The sequence below is a fragment of the Paramisgurnus dabryanus genome, chromosome 11 (assembly GCF_030506205.2).
Source record: "Paramisgurnus dabryanus chromosome 11, PD_genome_1.1, whole genome shotgun sequence".
Taxonomy (NCBI): domain Eukaryota; kingdom Metazoa; phylum Chordata; class Actinopteri; order Cypriniformes; family Cobitidae; genus Paramisgurnus; species Paramisgurnus dabryanus.
In genome coordinates this window covers 30,707,459-30,730,281 of record NC_133347.1, presented here as the reverse complement: position 1 = coordinate 30,730,281, position 22,823 = coordinate 30,707,459, and the positions used below count along the sequence as shown (strand labels likewise).

Below are 22,823 nucleotides of genomic sequence, written 5' to 3'. Positions count from 1 at the left end.
TGAGCGGGAATTGGTTTATTTCCGAGCGTGAGCGGAAAGTTAACGGAGCGCTTGCTTGGGCGGTGAGCGACTGAGTGGAGCGCTTGAACAGTAGAGCGGAATATTTATGGTGCGGAGCCTCATCGAGAGTTCGCCCCAGCTCGTGGCCCCCAGTTGTCCAAGCAAGGAGGGAGAGCCAGGGAAGCGTTCGGCTCTGTAGCACTCGACCCAGCCGTCCCCACGACACCCCTGAGGCGTAAGCAGACGGGTGAAGGTATACGGTGCACGAACGTTGTGCGAAAGCCCACTGTCCAACGTACACGAGAAGTCCATACCTCGTGGATAACTAAATTGTGTGATGTGATAAACCTACCTGTACTTACAGCAGCGCCCTGAGGAAGAAACATAAACCTACCTGTACTTACAGCAGCGCCCTGAGGAAGAAACGAACTGTGAAGAGAGAGTGAAATACCTACCTTTGTCCTAGTGCACCGCCTCGAAGCGAACGAGACCGCCTAAGCCCGTGAGTAACTTACCTGTGTGATGTGTTAACCTGTCTGTGCTTAAAGCAACGTCCAGAGGGAGAAACGAACTGTGAAGAGAGAGTGACATACCTACCTTCGTCCTAGTGTACCGCCTCAAAGTGAACGAGACAGTCCAAGCCCCGTGAGTAACTTACCTGTGTGATGTGCTAATCTGTCTGAGTTACAGTCACACCAGGAGGAAGAAACGAACTGTGGAGAGAGAGTGAAATACTTACCTTTGCCTTGTTACACCGTCCCGAAGAGAGCGAGGGGCCCCCACAGGGAAAAACCTAAGAGTGCAGGAGATACGGATGAAAAAGCAGGCTAGTTGCCGTCCCGTGTTGAAATCAAGTCACTAACAGAGTTTTACTTGTTTTGCCTCCAGGAGGAATGGAGGGCGCCACGGATTCAAGGACCAAGCCGTAAAGGAGCCCCTGTCCCCAGTCCTTGGTCCAAACTGCCCTGGAGGCGAGAAGAAGTCTTATTAGTTTTAATTGCCCTTTCCCCTTCCCCTCCTTTTAACTATTTAAATAAAGCTATACTTTTAAACTGTAGTATACTTGTCTGTCTGGTCATTGGAGTGGACTTGGGCACCTCCTCGAGGTGGAAGTTAGAGAGGGGCGTGGCCTTTTAGTCACCTTGGGTCCGCCCCCGGCCGTGACCTATGAGTGTACCTTCCTGATATTGTTTAATGCAAAACAGCATAATCACGCCGTCTTTGCAATGTTATAAGAGAAGGACAGTTCATTATCAATAACTACATCAAGGTTTCATCAAGGAGAAATTGTTGAGTTGCATGGATAGGTCGTGCTGTACCATGGGTTGTGCCAGAAAAACAAGCACCTTGTTCTTAGTGAGGTTTGACTGGAGGTGGTGTTTCTTTATCCAAGCAGAGATGTCTTGTAAGCCAGCTGTAATAAGTGCTGCTATGGTGGGTCATCAGGGTGAAATGAAAAGATGATCCATGATGAGAAGCCATGTGCCTGTAGGTGGGAGAAGCCATGTGCCACCCCTAGGTTGTGGAATAACCTTCAACAGTATGTTTGTGAGTGTTCCTCTCTTAATAAATTTAAGCGTCAATTAAAATCTTATTTGTTTACTGTGGCATTTGATTGTGTATGATTGGTGGTGGTGGTAATAGATAGTTTTATCTATGGCCAGTGTAATTAGAGAGATGGGTTTTATAATTATTCCTTCGCATTGAAGGTTTTAGTGTTTTTATTATGTATTTCTGATGTTGGGTCTGACGTATTTTAGCATAGACCAGCAGTTGTGCAACCAGTTGTGTATTTTATTGTGTTTTATTTTAAGATTTTTGTTAGGACTCTGCCATAATCTTGTTTGGTAATTATATCTAGTTGTGTGTGGCAGGGTCCTGACAGTACAATGTTTTGTGTGGGAGAACGTGGTTTTGGTATTGTCATCTCAGACCACGTTTTTCCCGTGTCTTGTGACTTTATCCCCGCTCCCTTGCATTTTCTAGTCTTTGTTTTTATGTCTTGTTTTGTCTAGTGTTCTGTTTTCATGTGTATATATATTTGTATATATTTTATATATATAAATATATTTATGCGTTTTGTCTTGTTAGTGCTGTGGTTGTCTTGTGTTTGTGTTTGTTTTACAGGTTCACGTGTGCTTCCCTCACAGGTGTTCCTGTTCAGTGTGATTGCCTCCTCTTGTCTTCCTCACCTGTTGCTTGTTATCCCCTCTTCTGGTCTGTGTATTTAATCCCTGTGTGTTTAGTGTGTCTTTGCAAGTCCGTTTGTCCATGCACTCGTCTGTCACTTTGTGTGTTCTCGCCAAATTACTAGCTCTGCTAGTTACCAGTCCTGTCCTGTCCTGTCCTGTCCTGTCTCTGTTTCTAGTTTATAGAGTTAATCTCTCCTACCCCAGTCTGTGCTCTCTGCTACCCGGGAGTTTTGCTGTGGACTTTGTTTACTCGACGGCTCTCAGAAACTGTTTCTCATTTTCCAGTTACGGACTACTCTCCATCTGCCTGCTTAACTGCCTGCCTGCTTTATTGACTACCTTTTGTGCTTACAGCAGCGCGCACTCGCCGCGGCATTGCCGCTGTCCCGCAGGAGGGTCCTTCAGCACTGAAGCTGCACGGCTTCTCCCTTCAGCACCACTAACGCTCTCTCCCTCTCTGCCCGCCACAGGATCTCCTCTTCCCATCTGCCTCGAGTGCCTGTAGCCGGCCTGTCTCCCTATTCCTGGCCTTTTGTGGTTGGCCCCCACATATACTCTCTCCCACCGTTCGCTGTCTGACTGGAGCCCGAACGTGTGTGGTTCACCTCCCCGGTGTATGTGTGTGCTCCCCTCCTCAGCCGTCTGCCCTGGTGTGGCTTTATGCCCAGACATGCCATTGTCTATTTTGCACTCATTATTATTTGAATAAAGCTTTCTGTTAACTGCATCGGGATCTTCTGTTTTTTCTGAGCCTGACAGAACGGACTTGCCATAACTGGATCCCGCAGAGATGGACCTATCCTGGTCTGATTACAGAAGCCGCCGAGCGCATGTCCTGTTCGGCCTCCGGCAGAAGGGGGCTAACGTGAAGGATTTCGCCATGGACTTCTTGAGGGCTGCCAAGTACTCCGGCTTCAACGAGGCTGAGCTAAAGGTCGTTTTCAATGGCTGCCTCGACAAGCCCCTCACTGCAGCAGAGCAAAGGACCCTGAGACCCCTGGCCTTCCCGGAAACAGTGGAGTATCTAATGAACCGTGAAGAGCCAGGGGTTTCCACTGACACCTCTCATTCTGTCCCTTTGCCTTCCATTCCGGAGGGTTGCGTTGTTGGGGTGTTGACCCAGGAGAGCTCTGCGCCCTCCACATAGTGTCCGGTAAGCTCCGCCCCGCCAGTCAGCCTTCGAGGGAAGCGCGAGAGGAGGATCTCGTGGGAGTCGACGTCCGGGGGGTCCTCCACGGATCTTGCCACTCCCACCACGGCGCTCATTCCACCTGCCCCATTCTCTGCACCACGCCCCAAGAGGAAGAGGAGGAAGAGGGGTTCTTCGGCTCTGCAGCCTGTTGCCACCTCTCAGGCCCCTGATTCGCAGCAGCCTCAGTCTCTGCCGGTGCAGCCTCCGCCGTCTACGCAGCCGCCCGCTGCACCTCCAGTCATTGTCCCTGTCCCGTCTCCGCTGCCGTCCGCAGCGGCCCCTGTCACTGTCCCTTTGTCGTCTCCGCAGCCACCCGCTGCACCTCCAGTCATTGTCCCTGTCCCGTCTCCGCTGCCGTCCGCAGCGGCCCCTGTGACTGTCCCTTTGTCGTCTCCGCAGCCACCCGCTGCACCCCCTGCCATTGTCCCTGCCTCGTCTCCTCTGCCGGCCGCAGCGCTCCCTGTCACTGTTCCTGTTTCCCTTCAGCCTTCAAAACCAGACTTTGTTTTTCCCGCTGTTTCCTCCCCTAAGAACCCCGTTAGGCCTGCCCGGGCTCCACGCACCCAACCCTCAGCTACTCCCCGGGGTCAGAAGGCTCGTCCTGTACCCAGTCCCATCCCTCCTCCTGTGAACGTTGTTGTTCCCCCGCCCCCCCCCCCCTCCCTTGTTTGTTGTTTTTGTTGTCACACCCTAACCCTCTAGTTGTTTTGTCTTGTCTTCCTTTGTTGGTGTTTGTTATGTTTTCGTGGATGTTGTCCATTGTCCAGTCTGTCCTGTCCTGTGTCTCTCCTTGAGGGCCGCCAGGTGGCATCCCTTGAGGGGAGGGTCCTGTTAGGACTCTGCCATAATCTTGTTTGGTAATTATATCTAGTTGTGTGTGGCAGGGTCCTGACAGTACAATGTTTTGTGTGGGAGAACGTGGTTTTGGTATTGTCATATCAGACCACGTTTTTCCCGTGTCTTGTGACTTTATCCCCGCTCCCTTGCATTTTCTAGTCTTTGTTTTTATGTCTTGTTTTGTCTAGTGTTCTGTTTTCATGTGTGTGTATATATATATTTGTATATATTTTATATATATATATATATATATATATATATATATATATATATATATATATATATATATATATATATATATATATATATATATATATATATATATAAATATATTTATGCGTTTTGTCTTGTTAGTGCTGTGGTTGTCTTGTGTTTGTTTTACATGTTCACGTGTGCTTCCCTCACAGGTGTTCCTGTTCAGTGTGATTGCCTCCTCTTGTCTTCCTCACCTGTTGCTTGTTATCCCCTCTTCTTCTGGTGTATTTAATCCCTGTGTGTTTAGTGTCTTTGCAAGTCCGTTTGTCCATGCACTCGTCTGTCACTTTGTGTGTTCTCGCCAAATTACTAGCTCTGCTAGTTACCAGTCCTGTCCTGTCCTGTCTCTGTTTCTAGTTTATAGAGTTAATCTCTCCTACCCCAGTCTGTGCTCTCTGCTACCCGGGAGTTTTGCTGTGGACTTTGTTTACTCGACGGCTCTCAGAAACTGTTTCTCATTTTCCAGTTTCGGACTACTCTCCATCTGCCTGCTTAACTGCCTGCCTGCTTTATTGACTACCTTTTGTGCTTACAGCAGCACGCACTCGCCGCGGCATTGCCGCTGTCCAGCAGGAGGGTCCTTCAGCACTGAAGCTGCACTGCTTCTCCCTTCAGCACCACTAACGCTCTCTCCCTCTCTGCCCGCCGCAGGATCTCCTCTTCCCATTTGCCTCGAGTGCCTGTAGCCGGCCTGTCTCCCTATTCCTGGCCTTTTGTGGTTGGCCCCCACATATACTCTCTCCCACCGTTCGCTGTCTGACTGGAGCCCGAACGTGTGTTGTTCACCTCCCCGGTGTATGTGTGTGCTCCCCTCCTCAGCCGTCTGCCCTGGTGTGGCTTTATGCCCAGACATGCCATTGTCTATTTTGCACTCATTATTATTTGAATAAAGCTTTCTGTTAACTGCATCGGGATCTTCTGTTTTTTCTGAGGCTGACAATTTTATTGTGAAACAATGTTTTTATTATTATTATCCTTTTATGTACAGCACTTTGGTCAACTTCTGTTGTATTAATTATGTGCTTAAAATAAATAAATTGAACATTGAACATTGATATGTCCTAAGGATGTTGTGTAGGTTGAAAAAGGAGTGGACCAAGCACTGATACCAGAGGGACTCCAGTGACCAGCTGGTGAGCTGCAGATTGCACACCCTTCCACGACACCCTGAAGGATCTCCTGGAGAGATAAGATTTAAACTATTGGGGGGAGTTCCTGTGATCCCAATCGATGATGGGGGGCAAGTAGGATCTAATGATTGACTGTCAAAGGTTTGCTGATAGGTCTAGTAAAATCAGAACCGAGTATCTGAATTCTGCCTTAGCTAGCCGTAATGTTTCTGTGACTGCTAACAGCGCTGTTTCGGTTGAGTGGTTGCATTTGAAGCCTGACTGCTTGTCTTTGAGTAAGTTGTTCTAAGTTAGAAAGGAGGGTGCCTGGTTAAAAACAGCTTTCTCAAGTGTTTTCACAATGAACAGATAAAGTGCAACGGGTCTGTAACTGTCAGTGGGAGAGGGGTTCAGGATGAAATGGATGAAGTTTTGTTGGTGAAAAAGTTTGCAAAGTTATCAGCTGATAACAAGGAGGTGGGTGGAGGGAGAGGGGAAAGGTTTGAACACCTGCCTTGTGTTGGGTGCGCTTGTTACCTTTGTGGTAAAGAAGGTTGTTTTAGCTATAGTGACAGCAGCAGATAAATAGGAGGGAAGTGACTAGTAGTGAAAAGAGGTTGGCCTGGATGTTAGACTTGTGCAATTTTCTTTCAGCAGCCCTGAGTGTAGTCCGTTGCTCGCAGAGAATATCAGACAGCCATGGGCAAGAGGGAGTACCATGAGTATCTAAACATGATGTTAGAGTAGAGCACAAGGTGTCAGTGGCAGCATCAGCATCTAAAGACAGGAAGTGAGATGAAAGAGAAGATGCCACCTCAGCAAAGAGAGTACTTGGGGAGATAGAGCGAAGGTTACGCCTGAAATAAACTGGAGGTTTCGTGGATGCGTGTGATGTAGAAAGGTGTATGTTGAAAGTGATCAAGAAGTGGTCAGATAGATGGAGAGGAATGACCTTAATGTTGTCCAGAGTGCAGTTGCGGGTGTAGATGAGATCAAGCTGGTTTCCTGATCTGTGAGTGGCAGCAGTGGTGAGGCGAGTAAGGTTGAATGTCTAGGATGGAAGTTCCAAACATAGGGCTTCTCCAGGTGGATGTTAAAGTTTCCGAGTACTATAAGAGGGCTGTCGTCTTTAGGAAATGTGGAGAGCAACATATCCAGCTCTTTCATAAAGTTCAGAAGTGGACCTGAAGGGCGTAAACTACAACAACTTGAAGTTAAGTAGGAGAGGTGATGTTAACAGCATGGTATTCAAAAATTGTATTTGTTCATAGTGAAGTGTACTTCCAGCTTCTGTTAATGAGCAAACCTGTGCATCCACACCGGCTTGATTTGCAAGGAGAAATAGAGAAAAATAGTTTGAGGAAAGTGCAGTGGTGTTGCAGTCCTTTGAATGAATCCATGTCTTAATCAGAGCTAAGGTGTTGAAGGCTGACTGCATGGCAAAGGCATAATGGAGTAAGTATGTCATGTCCTGCATCTGAGATGCAGGCAGTGTTTGTTTTTGAATGACAACAATGTACTGGAAACACATTATAAATTTCAAGTAGAAAACGTAAATAGAATTTGAAAACAATAAATAAACAATACTCAAGTGCTTTGTCTGTGTCCTTGCTCGTTGGGGTCGCGCAAGGACACAGACAAGGCGGTCAGGGGGCACTTTAGGTGCTCCACTGGACTGAGGAAGACTCCAGTGCAAATAGGTACTTAGGGGTGCTTATTGCACTCCCTTGATAAAACAAGGCAAAAAAAGTTTGAATTTGTTTAGATTGTGTTATTAGGAGACCCTTGCCCACTCTTTGTGTGGAGTTGTGTCAAACTCCTTATCTAAGGTCACAGTTTGAAGCTGTTAACGACCCAGATTTCCTGACCAGTCATTACAATTTCAACACAGAGTGCTCGCTGAATGACAGAAAGCTGAAATGCACTGTTTGCACTAGGCATGGGCCGGTTACCGGTTTCAAGGTATACCGAGGTTTAAAACAGTCAAGGTTTCAAAACCACTAAAATGTTCTGTGATACCGTCTCCAAGGTATGAGCTGTGCTTATACAAAATTCATTAAATCATGAAGTCATGTGATTGATTTGATGTTTACATTTAATATACATTACGAAAATATTATATATGTGTTGAAAGCATATTATAATTTAAAGGCTTTATTGTACCTGGCATTTGAAAATAACACATTTTAGTGTTGCAATGGCAATACCGCAACACCGTGAAACCGTGGTATTTTTGCTAAAGGTTATCATACCGCCAGAATCTTATACCGGCCCATGCCTAGTTTGCACCCCCCTTTTGTACCTTCCGGCATAGTCGCACATGTGACGTCATTACTTGCCCCCTATAAGACAGGCTAGTTTTACAGCTATTTAGATGCGCAAATGCTGTAGTGTTCTTCCCCAAAGTGTTATTTTATGATATAGCGTTGAGTTCCCATCATAAGGGAACGCCTCAATCTGAAAAAAAACAAGATATTTCCAACTTTGGTACGACTTTCTCACACTTCTGATTCACAGCCTGTAAGTGTGTTTTAATTAAAGTATTTGTTGTGACTCTGCAAAACTACAGCTTAGAGAATCTATGTATTTTTTTTTGTCACACGTAAGAATAACATAAAGGGGCTAACGTTTTCTAACTCTCAACAGGAGGGCAAAACAACAGACCGAAACACAGGGCAAACAAAGACAGGACTCGTCACAGGTAGTAAATGTTCAATTAAAAGAGTGTGTTAATTTACAGCAGGTACATTTAACAAACTAATAATAAACCTAAACAAATAATAATAAATAAAAATCGTATGTTGCAAAGCCATAAGATTTATAAATTAAGATTTAATTAGGAGATTAGGTATAAAAGGAATAAATCAAGTTTGTACATCAGTACATATGAATTTCTCATGTTTAGAAAAGATGAAGTGCATTCGCTACAAAAATACTCTGTCATACGTCCTTTTTTGGCCTATATTTAGCACTTAAACTGTGTTAATACCATAAGTCAGAATGCATGAAATAGCTTTACCCCCCCCAAAGGTACCTTGGTTTCATTGAAATACAAAACTGCACTTGGATCTGCTTGCCTGTCTGCCCTGTTACAACTTCTTAGCAGTACAGAATAATAGTAGACAACTTACATTATCTATTAAGCACTCGTAAGCAAGCACTAACCGTAAACTCATAAGCACTCTCCGTAAGTAATTATAGATTACAGTGATTTGTTTTTGGGGTCCTTATTAAATGAATAAGCTTACAATATTTAAATTAGTAGAAGAAAACATGTGACATAATTTTTTAATAATGCCAAGATACAACATTTGTACACAGCATTACTTTATTCGAATAATAAAACAAAGAAAAATTATAAGACCTTACATTTATCCCACAATGGTTCTGTATACAAAAAACACATTAATAAACATGTTAATGCATGTGACACAAGCGTTGCCAAATGTTATGTAGCATTTGATGTTTTAAAATCATGCCTACGATTGCCATACTTGCTATCTTTGCAAATTAAACTGGGTGTTTTAACTAAACAAAAATTATTATAATATGTCAATTAAAAGAATAATAATCTTTAGGACCCTGCATTAGTGAATATTGTTGAGCTATGTTCAGCAAGCATTAAAGTTCGGTCCTAAACTTGACAGTGGTGTTCTTCATCTTTTGTTTGTAGACCTCATCAAACTCTTCATTTTGTGCCACAGTAAAGTGAGTTTTCCAGTCTCCAACTTTACCTTTTATACACAAACAAAGAGAAGCAAATTAGCTGAACGCCAGAATCGTCCATTACAGTCAGACAAATTTTGATGATGTTTTCTAACCTTTCCTCATGAAGGGTGAAATCTTGAAGTCCATGACTGGGATTGTAGAATAATTGGTCATCTTGTTGTTTTTCATGGCATCAAAATGAACTCCTTTTGTTATTTTTTCTCTCTCATCAGCCGAAGTTGCTAATCCCAGAAAAGAGCACAAACGTTCCACCTCACGTCCTGTGTCCTGAGGAAATAATTCAAAAAATTACACTTTAGAAACAGAGTCTGGAAAAGTGAAATATATTACTATATGAAAGAAACATACTTCAACCAAATCCTCATAGAACAAGTACAGTAAGTTAGAATATGTCTGTTTCTTTTCCCACCATCTGCTGACATGGTCATACCACGGACCAAACACTTCTGTGGAGTTAATGCAGATGTTTAAACAATTTCTCTGTGACATTTTAAAACTAAAGAAAATATTATAGTAAAGAAAAAAGTAATTCAGAAAGCATCTTAACCCTTAAATAAGGTCTTAAGGTCCAAAATTGTTACGAGTATAAAACAAGGACGTTCAAAGGCAGGGTATCTAATTTTGAAAAAATGCTTACGGTAGCCGACTAACAATGAAATCACGATCCCACCCTTAATTCAAATCGCCATCCAAAGTTACGCCTCCTCCAAAACACATGAACACGCACAGACAAGATCTTCACATCTCATGTCTCATTCACCAGTGAGAAAACTTTGCAGCACAAAGTGAATAACACTACCAAAATAACCAACATAGAACTGTTTTACATCGGAATTAGTTAAAGCACACTTTTAGTTGTGTAGACGTACCTATTTCGTTACACTAATCCGTAAACGAACACAAATTTAAAAGGTAACACAATGTTTCATCAAAGTAGAATATCTGAATCCATCTAAATACAAACATATCGCGTACCTACCTTTCCAAAATAAACAGTGCAACGACCCTTTCAGACCCTTTGCCTCCTGCAGCTGTTTGCATCTCGTGCTAAAGCAGTAAAGCTACCGATGTTCATTTGGGTTTTTGTTCTTTGCTGATCAAGGCAGTTTTTGCTGTTGTTGTTTTAAAAGATGTTTTTCGTTTTGTGGCTCCTGTGCAGGTTGTCAATTCAGCAGTAAAGTTTCCCGTTCTCCGTCTGTTTACAGACGGGAGGTGCGCGCACGTGAACGCGCTGATGAATTAAAATTATACTTATGGATGAGGGACAAAAAAGGCAACGTCCGGTCGGACCGAGATCTATGATTTGTTGAAAATGTTTTGCTCCTATAGCTTTCACAGATGACATACATTTCTAAAAATACATTTAAACAACTTAACATAGTGATTGTTATCAGGATGTGAGGAGACTTTTAACCAGCATAATTAAAAATGTTTTTGGATCAAATCAGATAACCTGCCTTTAAGAGGCTTAAGAGTTTCTTTAGCAGCAGGGAAAGTGAACAAAATGCGAAGAGGGAGACAAAGTGTTGCACACAATGCATGGCAGTGAGATAATAAGACACAACACATTAGATCATGCAGTGATCATGTTTGTTGTGACTGATCTTATTAGAGACATGCTAATATCTTTGATAAAAACTTCAGCACTTACAGAACCTTGTGTCCCTGTTTATTTTCTTATCAAATACATTAAGTATTTGACTAGGATCTTTTCTTTCATTTTAAGGGGAAACTCCCACATGTACTGTTTACATGTATATTTCTTTTTTATTCATGATAGGGTTTTAACCTAATAGTTTACAGTATTGCAATGTACCACATTGAATTGTATCATGACCCTTGTATCGGATACGTATCACCAGATTTTTGCCGATATACAACCCTAATCCTTTCAGGCCCTTCTAACTGGCCTCTCTTTTTTACCTGGTAACCAGGTTCTTATGTCCTGATCTGTGCATAGACATTCACAACAGGACAGACACAAATACTTATGGCATAGTGGGCATTCGTTCCCCAATTCATGACCAATTAAAGCAGGCGGAGTTGCACTTCACAGAAGCTAAACAGCGCGAAGCCTTTTAGACTACGATGTGCGAGATAATGTAAGTAAACATTGCATATTATACAGCTATTTAATGATAAAAATGTTAAACGACTGCCTTAATAATCAGGGAATGCAAACTGTTTTCTTTACATGGTTTTCTTGGAAGCCTTCAGTAAATTCACATTTATAACTTTGTTTTTATTGATACAGACAAAAAAGAAAAGACCAAATACATTGCAGCACATATTCAAAATGAACTAATAGCATGCTGTGAAGCTGAGATTCGTGAGGACATAGTTAAGGAAATAAAAAAGTCAGCTTTTTCACAGTCCTTGCAGATGAAACAATGGATGTGAGTGGGACTAAACAACTGTCTGTCTGCATTCGCTATGTTAACCATGACAGTGGAGTTGAAATATGCAATAGTGTCTGGGTTTCTGTCCTCTATCCAAACTAGATGCGGCATCTGTAACACAAGCCATCCTCTCTCAGTTGGAAAAGTGGGGTCTGGAGATTAAACATCTCAGAGGGCAAGGCTATGATAGAGATAGCACAATGAGTGGACATGTGAATGGAGTACAACAACGCATTCGAGAGCTGCAACCACATGCACTATTCACACATTGCCGAAGCCATGCACTGAACCTTGTGGTAGTCCATCGATGTTCTGTCATGCCCCTCATCAGGAGCACCATGCCTACCATTGAGAATGTTGCAGTGTTTTTTTCTGCATCTGCTGTGAGAAAGGACATGTTAAAAGAGCAACCACAAGGAAGCCAGGAAAAAAAGTCAAGTGACCAGAAAAAAATTGGAGACATCCCACTAATGTCAGTTACACGATGGGGCTCCAGAGGAAAGACAGTAGGTACTTTCTAAAACATTACAGTGCAGCCCACTCTGCACTCATAGAAATAGAATCAGGAACATCATTAAAATCCAGCAAGGCTAGCAACCTATAACAGAGTCATTCGACACAATTGTCACTGCTATCAAACATATACAGCCATTGACCAAAGAGTTACGGTCACCAAATATGGATATTATGACTGCCTACAAAGAGGCCAGAGAGGTGGCTCGGGTCATTCCAACACTAAGGAATGAGTAGGGATTTAGTGAAATTTATGAAAAGTCAACAGAAATGGCCAGCACCATTGATGTGGTTCCAGTAAAGAAGCGTGTAACAAACAGGCAACAAAACAGAGAGAACACACCCTTACAGTCAATAGCAGAACATTACAGACTTAATTTGTTCTAGCCTTTTATTGACCATGTGACAAGCCAACTAAACACCAGGTTCATGGAAATCTCTGAACCAGCTATGCTTGCTGCATACCTAATACCTTCACATTTGCATAAACTCACAAAAGCAAAGAAAGAAACAATGGTGTCTTGGTACAGAGAAGATCTTCCTCAGCCAGACTCAATTGACCAGGATATTCACAGATGGAAGGTTAAGAACCAATTTCAAACTGTGCTTTTATCAACAGCAAAAGAAACATTAAATCACATAGACAAGCAGTACTACCCCAACATCCACTGTATCCTCTCGATCTACCTAACATTACCAGTGACCACCTGTTCATGTGAGAGGTCGTTCTCTGCATTGAGGCATCTCAAAACCCGGCTTCGCTCAAGCATGGGAAATGACAGGCTATCAGGACCTGCAATGATGCATGTGCATTAAAACAGAGCACTGGATCCTGAAAAAGTTCTTAGGCGCTGGGATGCCAATGGACACAGAAGGATAATATAGGCGTTTGATAAAATTGTTATCTGAGAAATTGTAAATTGATTAAAACCTCTTTGTGAAAATGAGAGATGTAATCCTTGAAAATCTCTGATTATGTGTAAGGGTTTTGTCCTGTTCTGTTCTGTACTTTTATTTTGACACCATGTTCTGTTCCGGCTTTTATTTTGAATTACCATCATGCCATGCTTCACTTCCCACTTCCTGTTTGTTAGTATAAAGCCACTTCCTTTTGTTCATGTCACTGCTGATTATTACTTTGTATGTCCAGCCTGTTACATTGCCTGTTTCCCCGTTATCCGGAATCCTGTTTTGTGTTTGCCTGTTTTTTTACCCGTGCCTGTTTCTTTGGATATTGTTTGTTTTGCTGCCTGCCCTGACCTATTGCCTGTTTTTGGATTACGTTTTGGATTGCCCCTTATTGGATGTGTTTGCTTGCCCTTTTGGGAGTTACTTAAATAAACCTCTTTTGCACATGGATTCAACTCTCCTTCGCTTTCTTTAACGCGCACCCACGTTACATTATGATAATTCCTGTTTGGAGTATGTTTTTGTGTTTTGTCAATAATAAACATAAGCACCTCTTCTGATTTTCTAATATGGAGTCAAATTGTTTTGCAACATTTAACCAGATTCTCATTTATAAAAATCAGATGTCTTCTTAAAATAATTTATGCTACTGCACACTGACATGGTTTTACAGTTATCTAGTTCTTTGATTTTCTTACGTCTTAAAATGCATATGTAAAGAAGGGGAATGTTTTTTTTCAAACCCTCCAAAATTCATTTTTGGACCTCGGTATTTAGAAAATCCTGGCTACAGCCCTGGATGTAACCAAGGCATTTATGCACCATGAACTAACATGAATAACTCTATTGGCATTAACAAACATTTACAAAGATTAGTAAATTATGTAAAACTATGTTAGTTAATGCATTTACTATTGTTAACAAATACAACCTTTTTGTAAGGTATTAACAAAACAGCTAGCTAGTGAAGTGAAACAGCAATCTTTCTGCCTTCAACTAAACTCCACCTATAAATTGAACAAGGGTCTATTGTACTGAACGATTTGATTCAGTTGTATTTTACGTTAACAATTGTTTAATTTACTTTTTCCTTCCATAAATTTCTGTAAAAAGTTGTTCCAGTCTCCCGGTTCAGGCTCTCCCTTGTTCATTCGATCAAAATGAAAATAGGAAACTGCATTGTCCTTCGCATTACGAGCTACATACACAACCTGGAATGAATGACAAAAAATGACGACATATGATGACACAGGACGATTCAAACAGGATGATACACACAATGAATTCACACAATAACACAACTTATATTGAACACCTCTGTTTGTGCACTGTTAGTGTCACCTTCAATTGATAAAATAACGTTGCATGCAGTGTAATAAACAGTATAAAATAATGTATAGTATATTTATATATTACTAGATAAGACACGTCCCAACCAACTTTATAGTTATGATAAAAAGCACCTTATGAGTACTGTTACTGGAATAATATTAATTTATATATGTATTTAAAATCTGTCATATTGAAGGGAACAACGTACATCCCAAAATTGTGTCACCACTTACTCTCATGTAATTAAAAACCACTATTGCTTTTTAGTTAATCTTAAGCATACCACTACAACTTCAAATACACAGGGCCGTGACCACTATAGACATTCCACCCGAAGAAAACATTCAAACCGTCAAAAGGGGGGTGATTACAGAGATGAAACGGAGTCGTTCTGCATGCCTTGCTTGTGCACCCAAAATCCTACCACTTCCGTGGCCACGACTCTTCACAGCAGGCGGCAAAGATAAACATATTTGCAATAAGTGCTGCACAAAACGGTTTCATTACATGAGAAAAGCTGTTGCCGCACACGAATTTCGCAGCTTGCCGCATACAGTGTAAAATGCCCATTTATTGGCTTTCAAACAAAAAGTCGACTCAGATTCGCTAAAAGAAAGTCCTTCAAGTTTAAATCAATTTCACGGCCTGTAAGTATGATTTAATTGTTGTAAATTGTTAGTAATTGTTAAAAAATATGTATTTCTGTACGTTGTGCACTCAAGCTAACCAGCTAACTCAGCCTCAGGTTAAGCGTCTAACTCATGTTTATAGTTCTGCTAATTTGCTCTTGGCCTGCTATTGTCTAGAAATGTGTTGATTAATATAGAATATCTGGAGTTCTTATTACTTGGAGTCATGATGAAGTTAAAGCAATATGTTGGTTTACAAAACTGTAGTCTTTTATCAGTAGCCTACTCTCTGTCCGTTTGGCTAATTCATATAACCTTATTGTTTGGGTGTTTACTACCAAGGTACACTGTAGTACCTTTCCAATTTAAACACAAAGTAATGTGCAACTGCGACCAATCAGAGCAGAGTAGCTCCATGTAAATGCATATTAGAAATAAAAACTAAAGTGTTTTATGACCTTGCATGCATGTAAACCAGTTGTTGAGGACTCCTAAAAGCACATATTAACCTTTTTAAATAGTAAAATATGTGTGAATGTGGTTAAATTCATGATTTGAAAGGAACGAAGCATACCTCATGAATATAAAAAAGTTGCAAATAAATTATATACTACAGTACAGTATATATACCTTCGAGTTCTGTTCCCAGAAGGACTTAGGCACCAGCTGAACAGGTAGATGAGTTTTGATGAGGCGAGGAGAAGTTTTCAGATTATCAGCTAGTTCTGTCCCTGAAAGTGAGAAATTAACTTTAATAATTTTGCAGACTATTTTGTCCAAAGTGACTTAGGCCTGGGACACACTAGATGATCTTAACCCATTTTAAAATCGTAGGAGACCACAGATAATAAGGGCAGTCTCAACAGGTTTTTAACATTATAATCCTCTGAATGCACACACTAGATGATTCGACCAGATCACACAACTGCCGACTGTGAGGAATTAACAAGAAAATGAACCCAGATGCAGATGAACAAAGTGATTTAATAACAGAACAAAACAGGGGAAAACAAAACCCACGAGGGGGCAAAACAAGACAGGGAAATGCAACACTAGACTAACACTAAACTTAACATAACTTAACATTAAACTAGGGATGGCTTCCGCGAAACTGACGTTTCGACACTGTGTCGAGATCCCGAAGCGTAAATGTTTCGAAACACTGCTCCGAAATGTGATTCGAAACACCCATGTCACGTGATGAAGTGATTCGAAACACCAAGCGGTGCATTTCACAAGTATTTCGAAAGGTGGCGTACCTGTCGAATCTGCTTTGAATCTTAAACTGACAGGGTAGGAAACAAAACTGACAATACCTCATAGATGCGTTTTTGGCAAGATCAAATACTATAAATTACTGAAAAGAAGTAATTTTTCCTCATAGGTATGTAACACTTAGGCTACTTACAAAAAATGCATGCCAGCAACAAGTGTCCCTTGTGTGAGAATGAGACTGTTTTTAAAGGCTGGAATAATTTATATGTAAAAAAGAAGCTGGTTGAGTTTATCCACACAGAACAATTTATATTTGAATAAAGATCTTTATATGTAAACAATGTGGCATATTATGGCTTGATATATTTTATGAATCTCTTATTATTTATTTGGTATATCTCTATTCTATTTTTTTTTTTCATTAAATAGACCCGAATAGCCTATAGTTATCGACAATTGTGAGCCTAAAAGCTCATGTAGTTGTCAAACAGATATTTTAAAACAACAACAAAAACCATTTTATTATGATGACGTAGCGCATGCATTTCCCAGGTTCGATCCTAAGATCTACGAATGAGAGTCGAGAGCACTATCCACTCTCCCATTCTATCACTTGTGTGTCAATCAAACAACATGTGGGATACAATTTGTCAGCGCTCGTCTAAAATCTTGTCAAGGCTGCTTCATGTAAAGACATGCAAACGACCGCTAGGTGTCACTGTGGAGGCGGTTTCGGATTGATGTTTCGAAGCCTCGAAACATACGGCACAATTGATTCAACTGTTTCAATGTTTCACGAAGCCTCACTCTGCCCACCACTACATTAAACAAACAAGACTAGACAACTCTTAAATACTCACAGATATGATACAGAAACCGACAGGATACAACAAGGAATGAAACAAGACGCACAAGCACAGAACAGCAAACACAAGGACAATAAATAGGGACAAAGTAAATTACATACACCTGGAAATCATTACAAGTAAGGGATCGGGGAAAAAGTGACGAGACCCAGGAAATGCGTGGTCAGAATTCAATACTAAAACCAGCATTTCCCACATAGAACATGGTACTGCTAGGACCCCGAACTAGTGATGGGAGAAACGAAGCTTTTCGAAGCTTTGAATCAATTGAACCAATTGCTTCGAAAATTGATTCAGTTTTTCGAAGCAGTTCGAAACAGCACACACGCTGGCGACCCCTGCTGGTCAAAATAGTGTAAAGCAGATATGGCCAAACATTTTAGACTTTTTTTTACAAAAAATAGCAAGATTTTTATTAAAATATGTTTAAAAAAAATATTTAACTTAATTAAGACATAGTTAAAAGTGTATTATGTGTTTGTTTTATTTAGGGCAAACAAATCATTAAAACTAACTACCCTTTTAATTATGCACATTTTTGTCATTAAATCTGTCTATAAACAATAAATAGACAATTGGCAGTGTAATTAGTCAGAAGGATAAATGTTTTATGAACTTTTATAATAAAACTGACCCGAGTTCACCGAAACATATTAGACACTGGTCATGTGATCAACTCCCCCTAGTGGTGAATCGTCGGATTTTCGAAACGTTTCGAAACAGTTATGACGTAATGAAGCCTCGTTTGCTAAAATCACGTGACTTGGGCCAGTTTGAAACACGCTCCGAACCACTGATTCGAAACAAAAGATTTGTAAATGTTTCGAAGCCTCATGAAGCAGTGCTTCGAAAACGACCATCACTACCCCGAACACAAAGACTAGATATAATTAAACACATGATTTTGACGGATCCTGACACCGACTGTATATTAATGTCTTCATATCTACGAAACTTGCATGATGAAGCATAAAAACATGTTTTTCTCGCACATACTGCTGCCATAGTTTTCTTTCTTAATACTCCGCTTTTATAAGATGTTTATGGATGCCATGTTTTTTAGCTATAAAAGCATGCAAGAAGAAAGTATTACTAATGTGTTATATTAAAATTAAAGTTGCCCTGATTCTCCTAATTAATGGTTTTCTAATATGTAAAAAATAAATAAGCAAACATTACTACTGTTTATGAATAACTAATGCAGTTTTATGTTCAAAGGTAACTGTTGTAAAAAATGTGCGGCGCACATTGATGCATATATGATGTTTTATTAACAAAGTTCGGGAGGAACATGTCAAATAAAATACCTAAGTGACTTCAGCTGTTTTCAATCAGTAGTCAATGGCACCAGCCGCTTTCAATCGGTAATCAACAATACACCCAATCAGCTCGAAAGCAAGCCATATATAAATCACAGTTGAACTCACTGAAAATGCTTCGCATCTTTCAGAATAGTAAGACCAAAACTCCGTCGACCTCCAGGTAAGAGTACGAGCCCCAGCAAGCCTGGGTCGATCCCCAGTAATACCTGCTACACCGCAACCTGCTGCTCCACGTCATTCAGCGGGGGCTTCCAGCACTCCTCGCCCGGATTTACCAGCCACCAACAGTAACCGTCGCTCTGCTAGCGTGAGGTTGCCTCCGCTGGCGGGGCAGGCGCGAACTGTTGCCACTAAACAGCTGCGGTCCGCGGCTCCTGACGTGAGGCTGCCTCCGCCAGAGCCGCGAGCCCGGAAAACTTTTCCGGGTTATTCTCCACCACAGGCTTTCACTCCGGATATACCGGCCACCAGCAGCGACCGTCTCCCCGTCAGCGTGAGGCTGCCTCCGTTGGTGGAGCAGACGCAACCTGCTGCCAATATCCACTGTTCATGGCCCGCGGCTCCTGACGTGAGGCTGCCTCCGCCAGAGCCGCGAGCCCGGACAGTTTTAGCCGGTCCTTCTCACGAAGCTAACCCTAACACTTTCCTCAGCCAGGGCCTACGGCAAGTGGTAGCGCGATGATGCCTCCACTAGAGGCGCAAGCCCAGCCCATCTACTTTTCACTTCAACACTTTCTCTCCTTCCCGTTCGCTTCCCAAACTCCATCAGCAGCAGCGAGCACAAGACCACCTCATTTTTTCTACACTGAACTGTATTCCACAAAAGTGGTTGTTTTGAAAACTCCAGAAATGCTGAAAGCTGCGATCTACATGTAAAATAATCCACTCATAACAAATGAACGAGTTATTTGTGTTATTTTATAATAAGCGCCAGTGAATCCACCGCGGGTCTGGCAGCAAATCTCTCTCTCTCTCCCCCCTGTGCTCATGCAGCCGGTCTCTGACGGGCAGAGGTTTCTTGAGGCGCGCGCAACAGGTCCCCAAACAAAGAGTTCTTCTCGCACATAATGCTAATAGTTGTAAGTTTCTGAACTTTAAGACAAAACTCTCGTTTATATCAGTGACACGTTCGCCGATTGAGCGATGTAGTCTGAGGCCTGATTTGCTTATAGTACAAATATCTTTGATCAGAAAGACAAGAAAGAAACGCAAATGTTAAGGTCTAATAGAAAGTAAAGAGCGTTAAGACCTTAAAATAGACTTCATCACATCATAGCACCTGTCATATTTATAATATCTATATCTAGAGATCCGTCTCTCATATACAGGTATTTATCCTGTCTGTTCGTGTTAAACTTATACCTGTTCATTTTACATATTGCCTATTTTAATGTAATGTATGCATAAATACAAAATACAATGCATACTATAGCTTCAATAGTCTATAAAATTAATAACTCAAGACTCTGTCTATCAAGACTTAATCTGTTGTTAGCATCTGGGCATTTTCACTTTAACATTATTAACTTTAAATTGTCCATATTTAAAAACTGGTAAAACTGAATCATTCCGTGGAATAGATTTTTGGTCATTCCGCCCACCCCTATCTGGCACCATTTCATGCTTTTTCAAAAACACGTATCTAGATCTCAAAGATTGGATCAGATCGAATAATGATAATCGATTCAATATATCTGGAGAATCGGAATCTAATAGATTCTTGACATTCGAATCAAAATCCCCGCCCTAGCCAGAACCTCACTATTCGGAATTAATCTTCCCGTAAAACTTTCCTTGAGAACATTACTCGACGCTTCTCTCAATTCAATTTTCCAAGCCTTTTTCACCAGAACTCTCCAATCATATCTAACAACCTGGAGATGTTTTAAAACCTTTCATTTAATTTTTAATCTTCCATTCCCAGATTTCTCACTGCTCACAATTACATTGTCTATCTCCTACCTCTACAACACCAAAAAACCTACAAATCAGTTCCATTAAAGGCTATCTAAGCGGAATCCAACTTTTCCATAAATTAATTTTCAGCTCTCCCTCCCCTAACAAATTCACAAACTGCTTATTAAAGCCACCCACCCGCCCAGATGCTAGACAACCTTTAACACTAGACCTACTTACTAAATGTATCCATACCCTGTGTCTAGGCTACCATTCCATCAATACAGCTCGCACATTGGATGCTACGTTTATTTTTGCTTTTTCGGGTTTCTCAGATCCTCGGAACTCACCAAGACCTAAAATTTTAACCCAAAGATTCATCCCACAATTTCAGATCTATCCCTAGTAGACGATGAAACTATCTCCTACTTTATTAAACAAAGGAAGACAGACAAATTCAAAAAAGGCCATTTCATTTATATTTTCAACCTCCATTCACCTATCCAACCTTACCAAACTCTCAAATCCTACCTTCAATTCAGGAAATTAACAAGTAAGGACCCCTCAGACCCAATTTATAAACGACGCAAAACATCCAATCACATGCTTCTGGTTTCAAAACATTTAAAAAATTAGTCCTAATCCAATCGGGCATCCCAGCAGAACTCCTTTCAGGTCACTCATTCTGTATATGTGCTGCAATCACAGCCGCCCAAAAAAGGATTCTCGCGGCAGCAGATCCAAGCTCTTGGTCGTTGGTCATCTGAAGCTTTCAAAAGCTATATCAGATCTAACCGCTTCCACATTAAAAAGCGCACCAAACCCTTATCAGTTAAATTAACTCCAATCACGAAAGGGGGGCTAACCATCCGATTGCAGCGAGTATTGAACTCCTGTCAAATTTCGCAAAACCCTCCCAATATGAAACAAACAGAAAGCCTTCTAATATAAATGATTAAATTTCCTCACCCATTGCCAGCATGGCTTACCTGTCCGATCGCAGTGAGTATTGGACTCCCGTCGGGCACCACTAGAAAGCCTCCTAATATAAATTATCATTGCCCATTTCATCGCCAGCGAGGCTACCTGTCCGATCGCAGCGAGTATTGAACTCCCGTAGGGCACCACTAGAAAGCCTCCTAATATAAATTATCATTGCCCATTTCATCGCCAGCGAGGCTACCTGTCCGATCGCAGCGAGTATTGAACTCCCGTCGGGCACCACTAGAAAGCCTCCTAATATAAATTATCATTGCCCATCGCATTGCCAGCGAGGCTACCTGTCCGATCGCAGCGAGTATTGAACTCCCGTCGGGCACCACTAGAAGCCTCCTAATATAAATTATCATTGCCCATCGCATTGCCAGCGAGGCTACCTGTCCGATCGCAGCGAGTATTGAACTCCCGTCGGGCACCACTAAGAAAGCCTCATAATATAAATAATCAAATAGCCTATCTAATTGACAGCGAGGCTATCTGTCCGATCGCAGCGAGTATTGAACTCCCGTCGGGCACCACTAAGCCTCCTAAATGAGCGAATTCCCCATTACCAGTGGGGGGCTACACGTCCGATCGCAGCGAGTATTGAACTCCCATCTGACGCCGCAGAAGCCTCCCAAATTCAAAACATGAAACAAACCATCAGCGAGGGCTTACCGCCTGGTCACAGCGAGTATTGAACTCCCGTCGGGCTCCATTAGAAAGCCTCCTAATATAAATATTTAAATTGCCCTCCATCAATGGGGCTTACCCGTCCGATCGCAGTGAGTATTGAACTCCCGTCGGGCACCATTAGAAAGCATCCTAATATAAATTATCAATTGCGCACCATCAATGGTGCTTACCCGTCCATCGCAGTGAGTATTGAACTCCCGTCGGGCACTATTAGAAAGCATTCTTATATAAATTATTAAATTGCCCACCATCAACGGGGGGGCTTACCCGTCCGATCGCAGTGAGTATTGAACTCCCGTCGGACACCACAAAAGCCTCCTTACATAATTTAATCAAATTACCCATCCGACCGCCAGCAGGGCTTACACGTCCAATCGCAGCGAGTATTGAACTCCCGTTCGGATGCCGCAAAGCCTCTCCAAAATCGTCCAGCTCATCGGAGGTGGCAGGCTCACCCATCCTACAGCGCAGCATATATTAATCTTCCATCGGAAACAGACTCAAAACTCCCGATTCCAGACGTCTTCTCAGCAAACATCAGCCTCATCATTTCTACGTTTGGGGGGCACAGCTCCCGGCTGCTGTCCGAATAATCTATTTTGCCTTTTGGGGGGATACTCTGTGTTTCAGGCTCATTCCCTGCTCAGAGCCCTCTCCCCGGACAGCACGCCAAATACGTTTACTAATTTAATTCTTTTAACTTATTTGTAAGTGTGAACTCGTGAAATGATGTTTTATTAACAAAGTTCGGGAG

General features: G+C 41.8%; 1 protein-coding gene across 1 annotated transcript; it reads right to left on the bottom strand.

Moving 5' to 3' along the window:
* Nucleotides 1–8,978: 8,978 nt before the first annotated feature.
* LOC135729944 (cytosolic sulfotransferase 3-like) lies at nucleotides 8,979–22,528 on the bottom strand. The gene is made up of 7 exons (XM_065247849.2): nucleotides 22,337–22,528; nucleotides 17,172–17,280; nucleotides 15,727–15,827; nucleotides 14,220–14,346; nucleotides 9,663–9,760; nucleotides 9,407–9,581; nucleotides 8,979–9,319 (listed from the first exon to the last, which is right to left on the bottom strand). The coding sequence occupies exons 1-7, from the start codon at nucleotides 22,526–22,528 to the stop codon at nucleotides 9,207–9,209; spliced, it is 915 nt and encodes a 304-aa protein (XP_065103921.1). The 3' UTR covers nucleotides 8,979–9,206.
* Nucleotides 22,529–22,823: the final 295 nt, after the last annotated feature.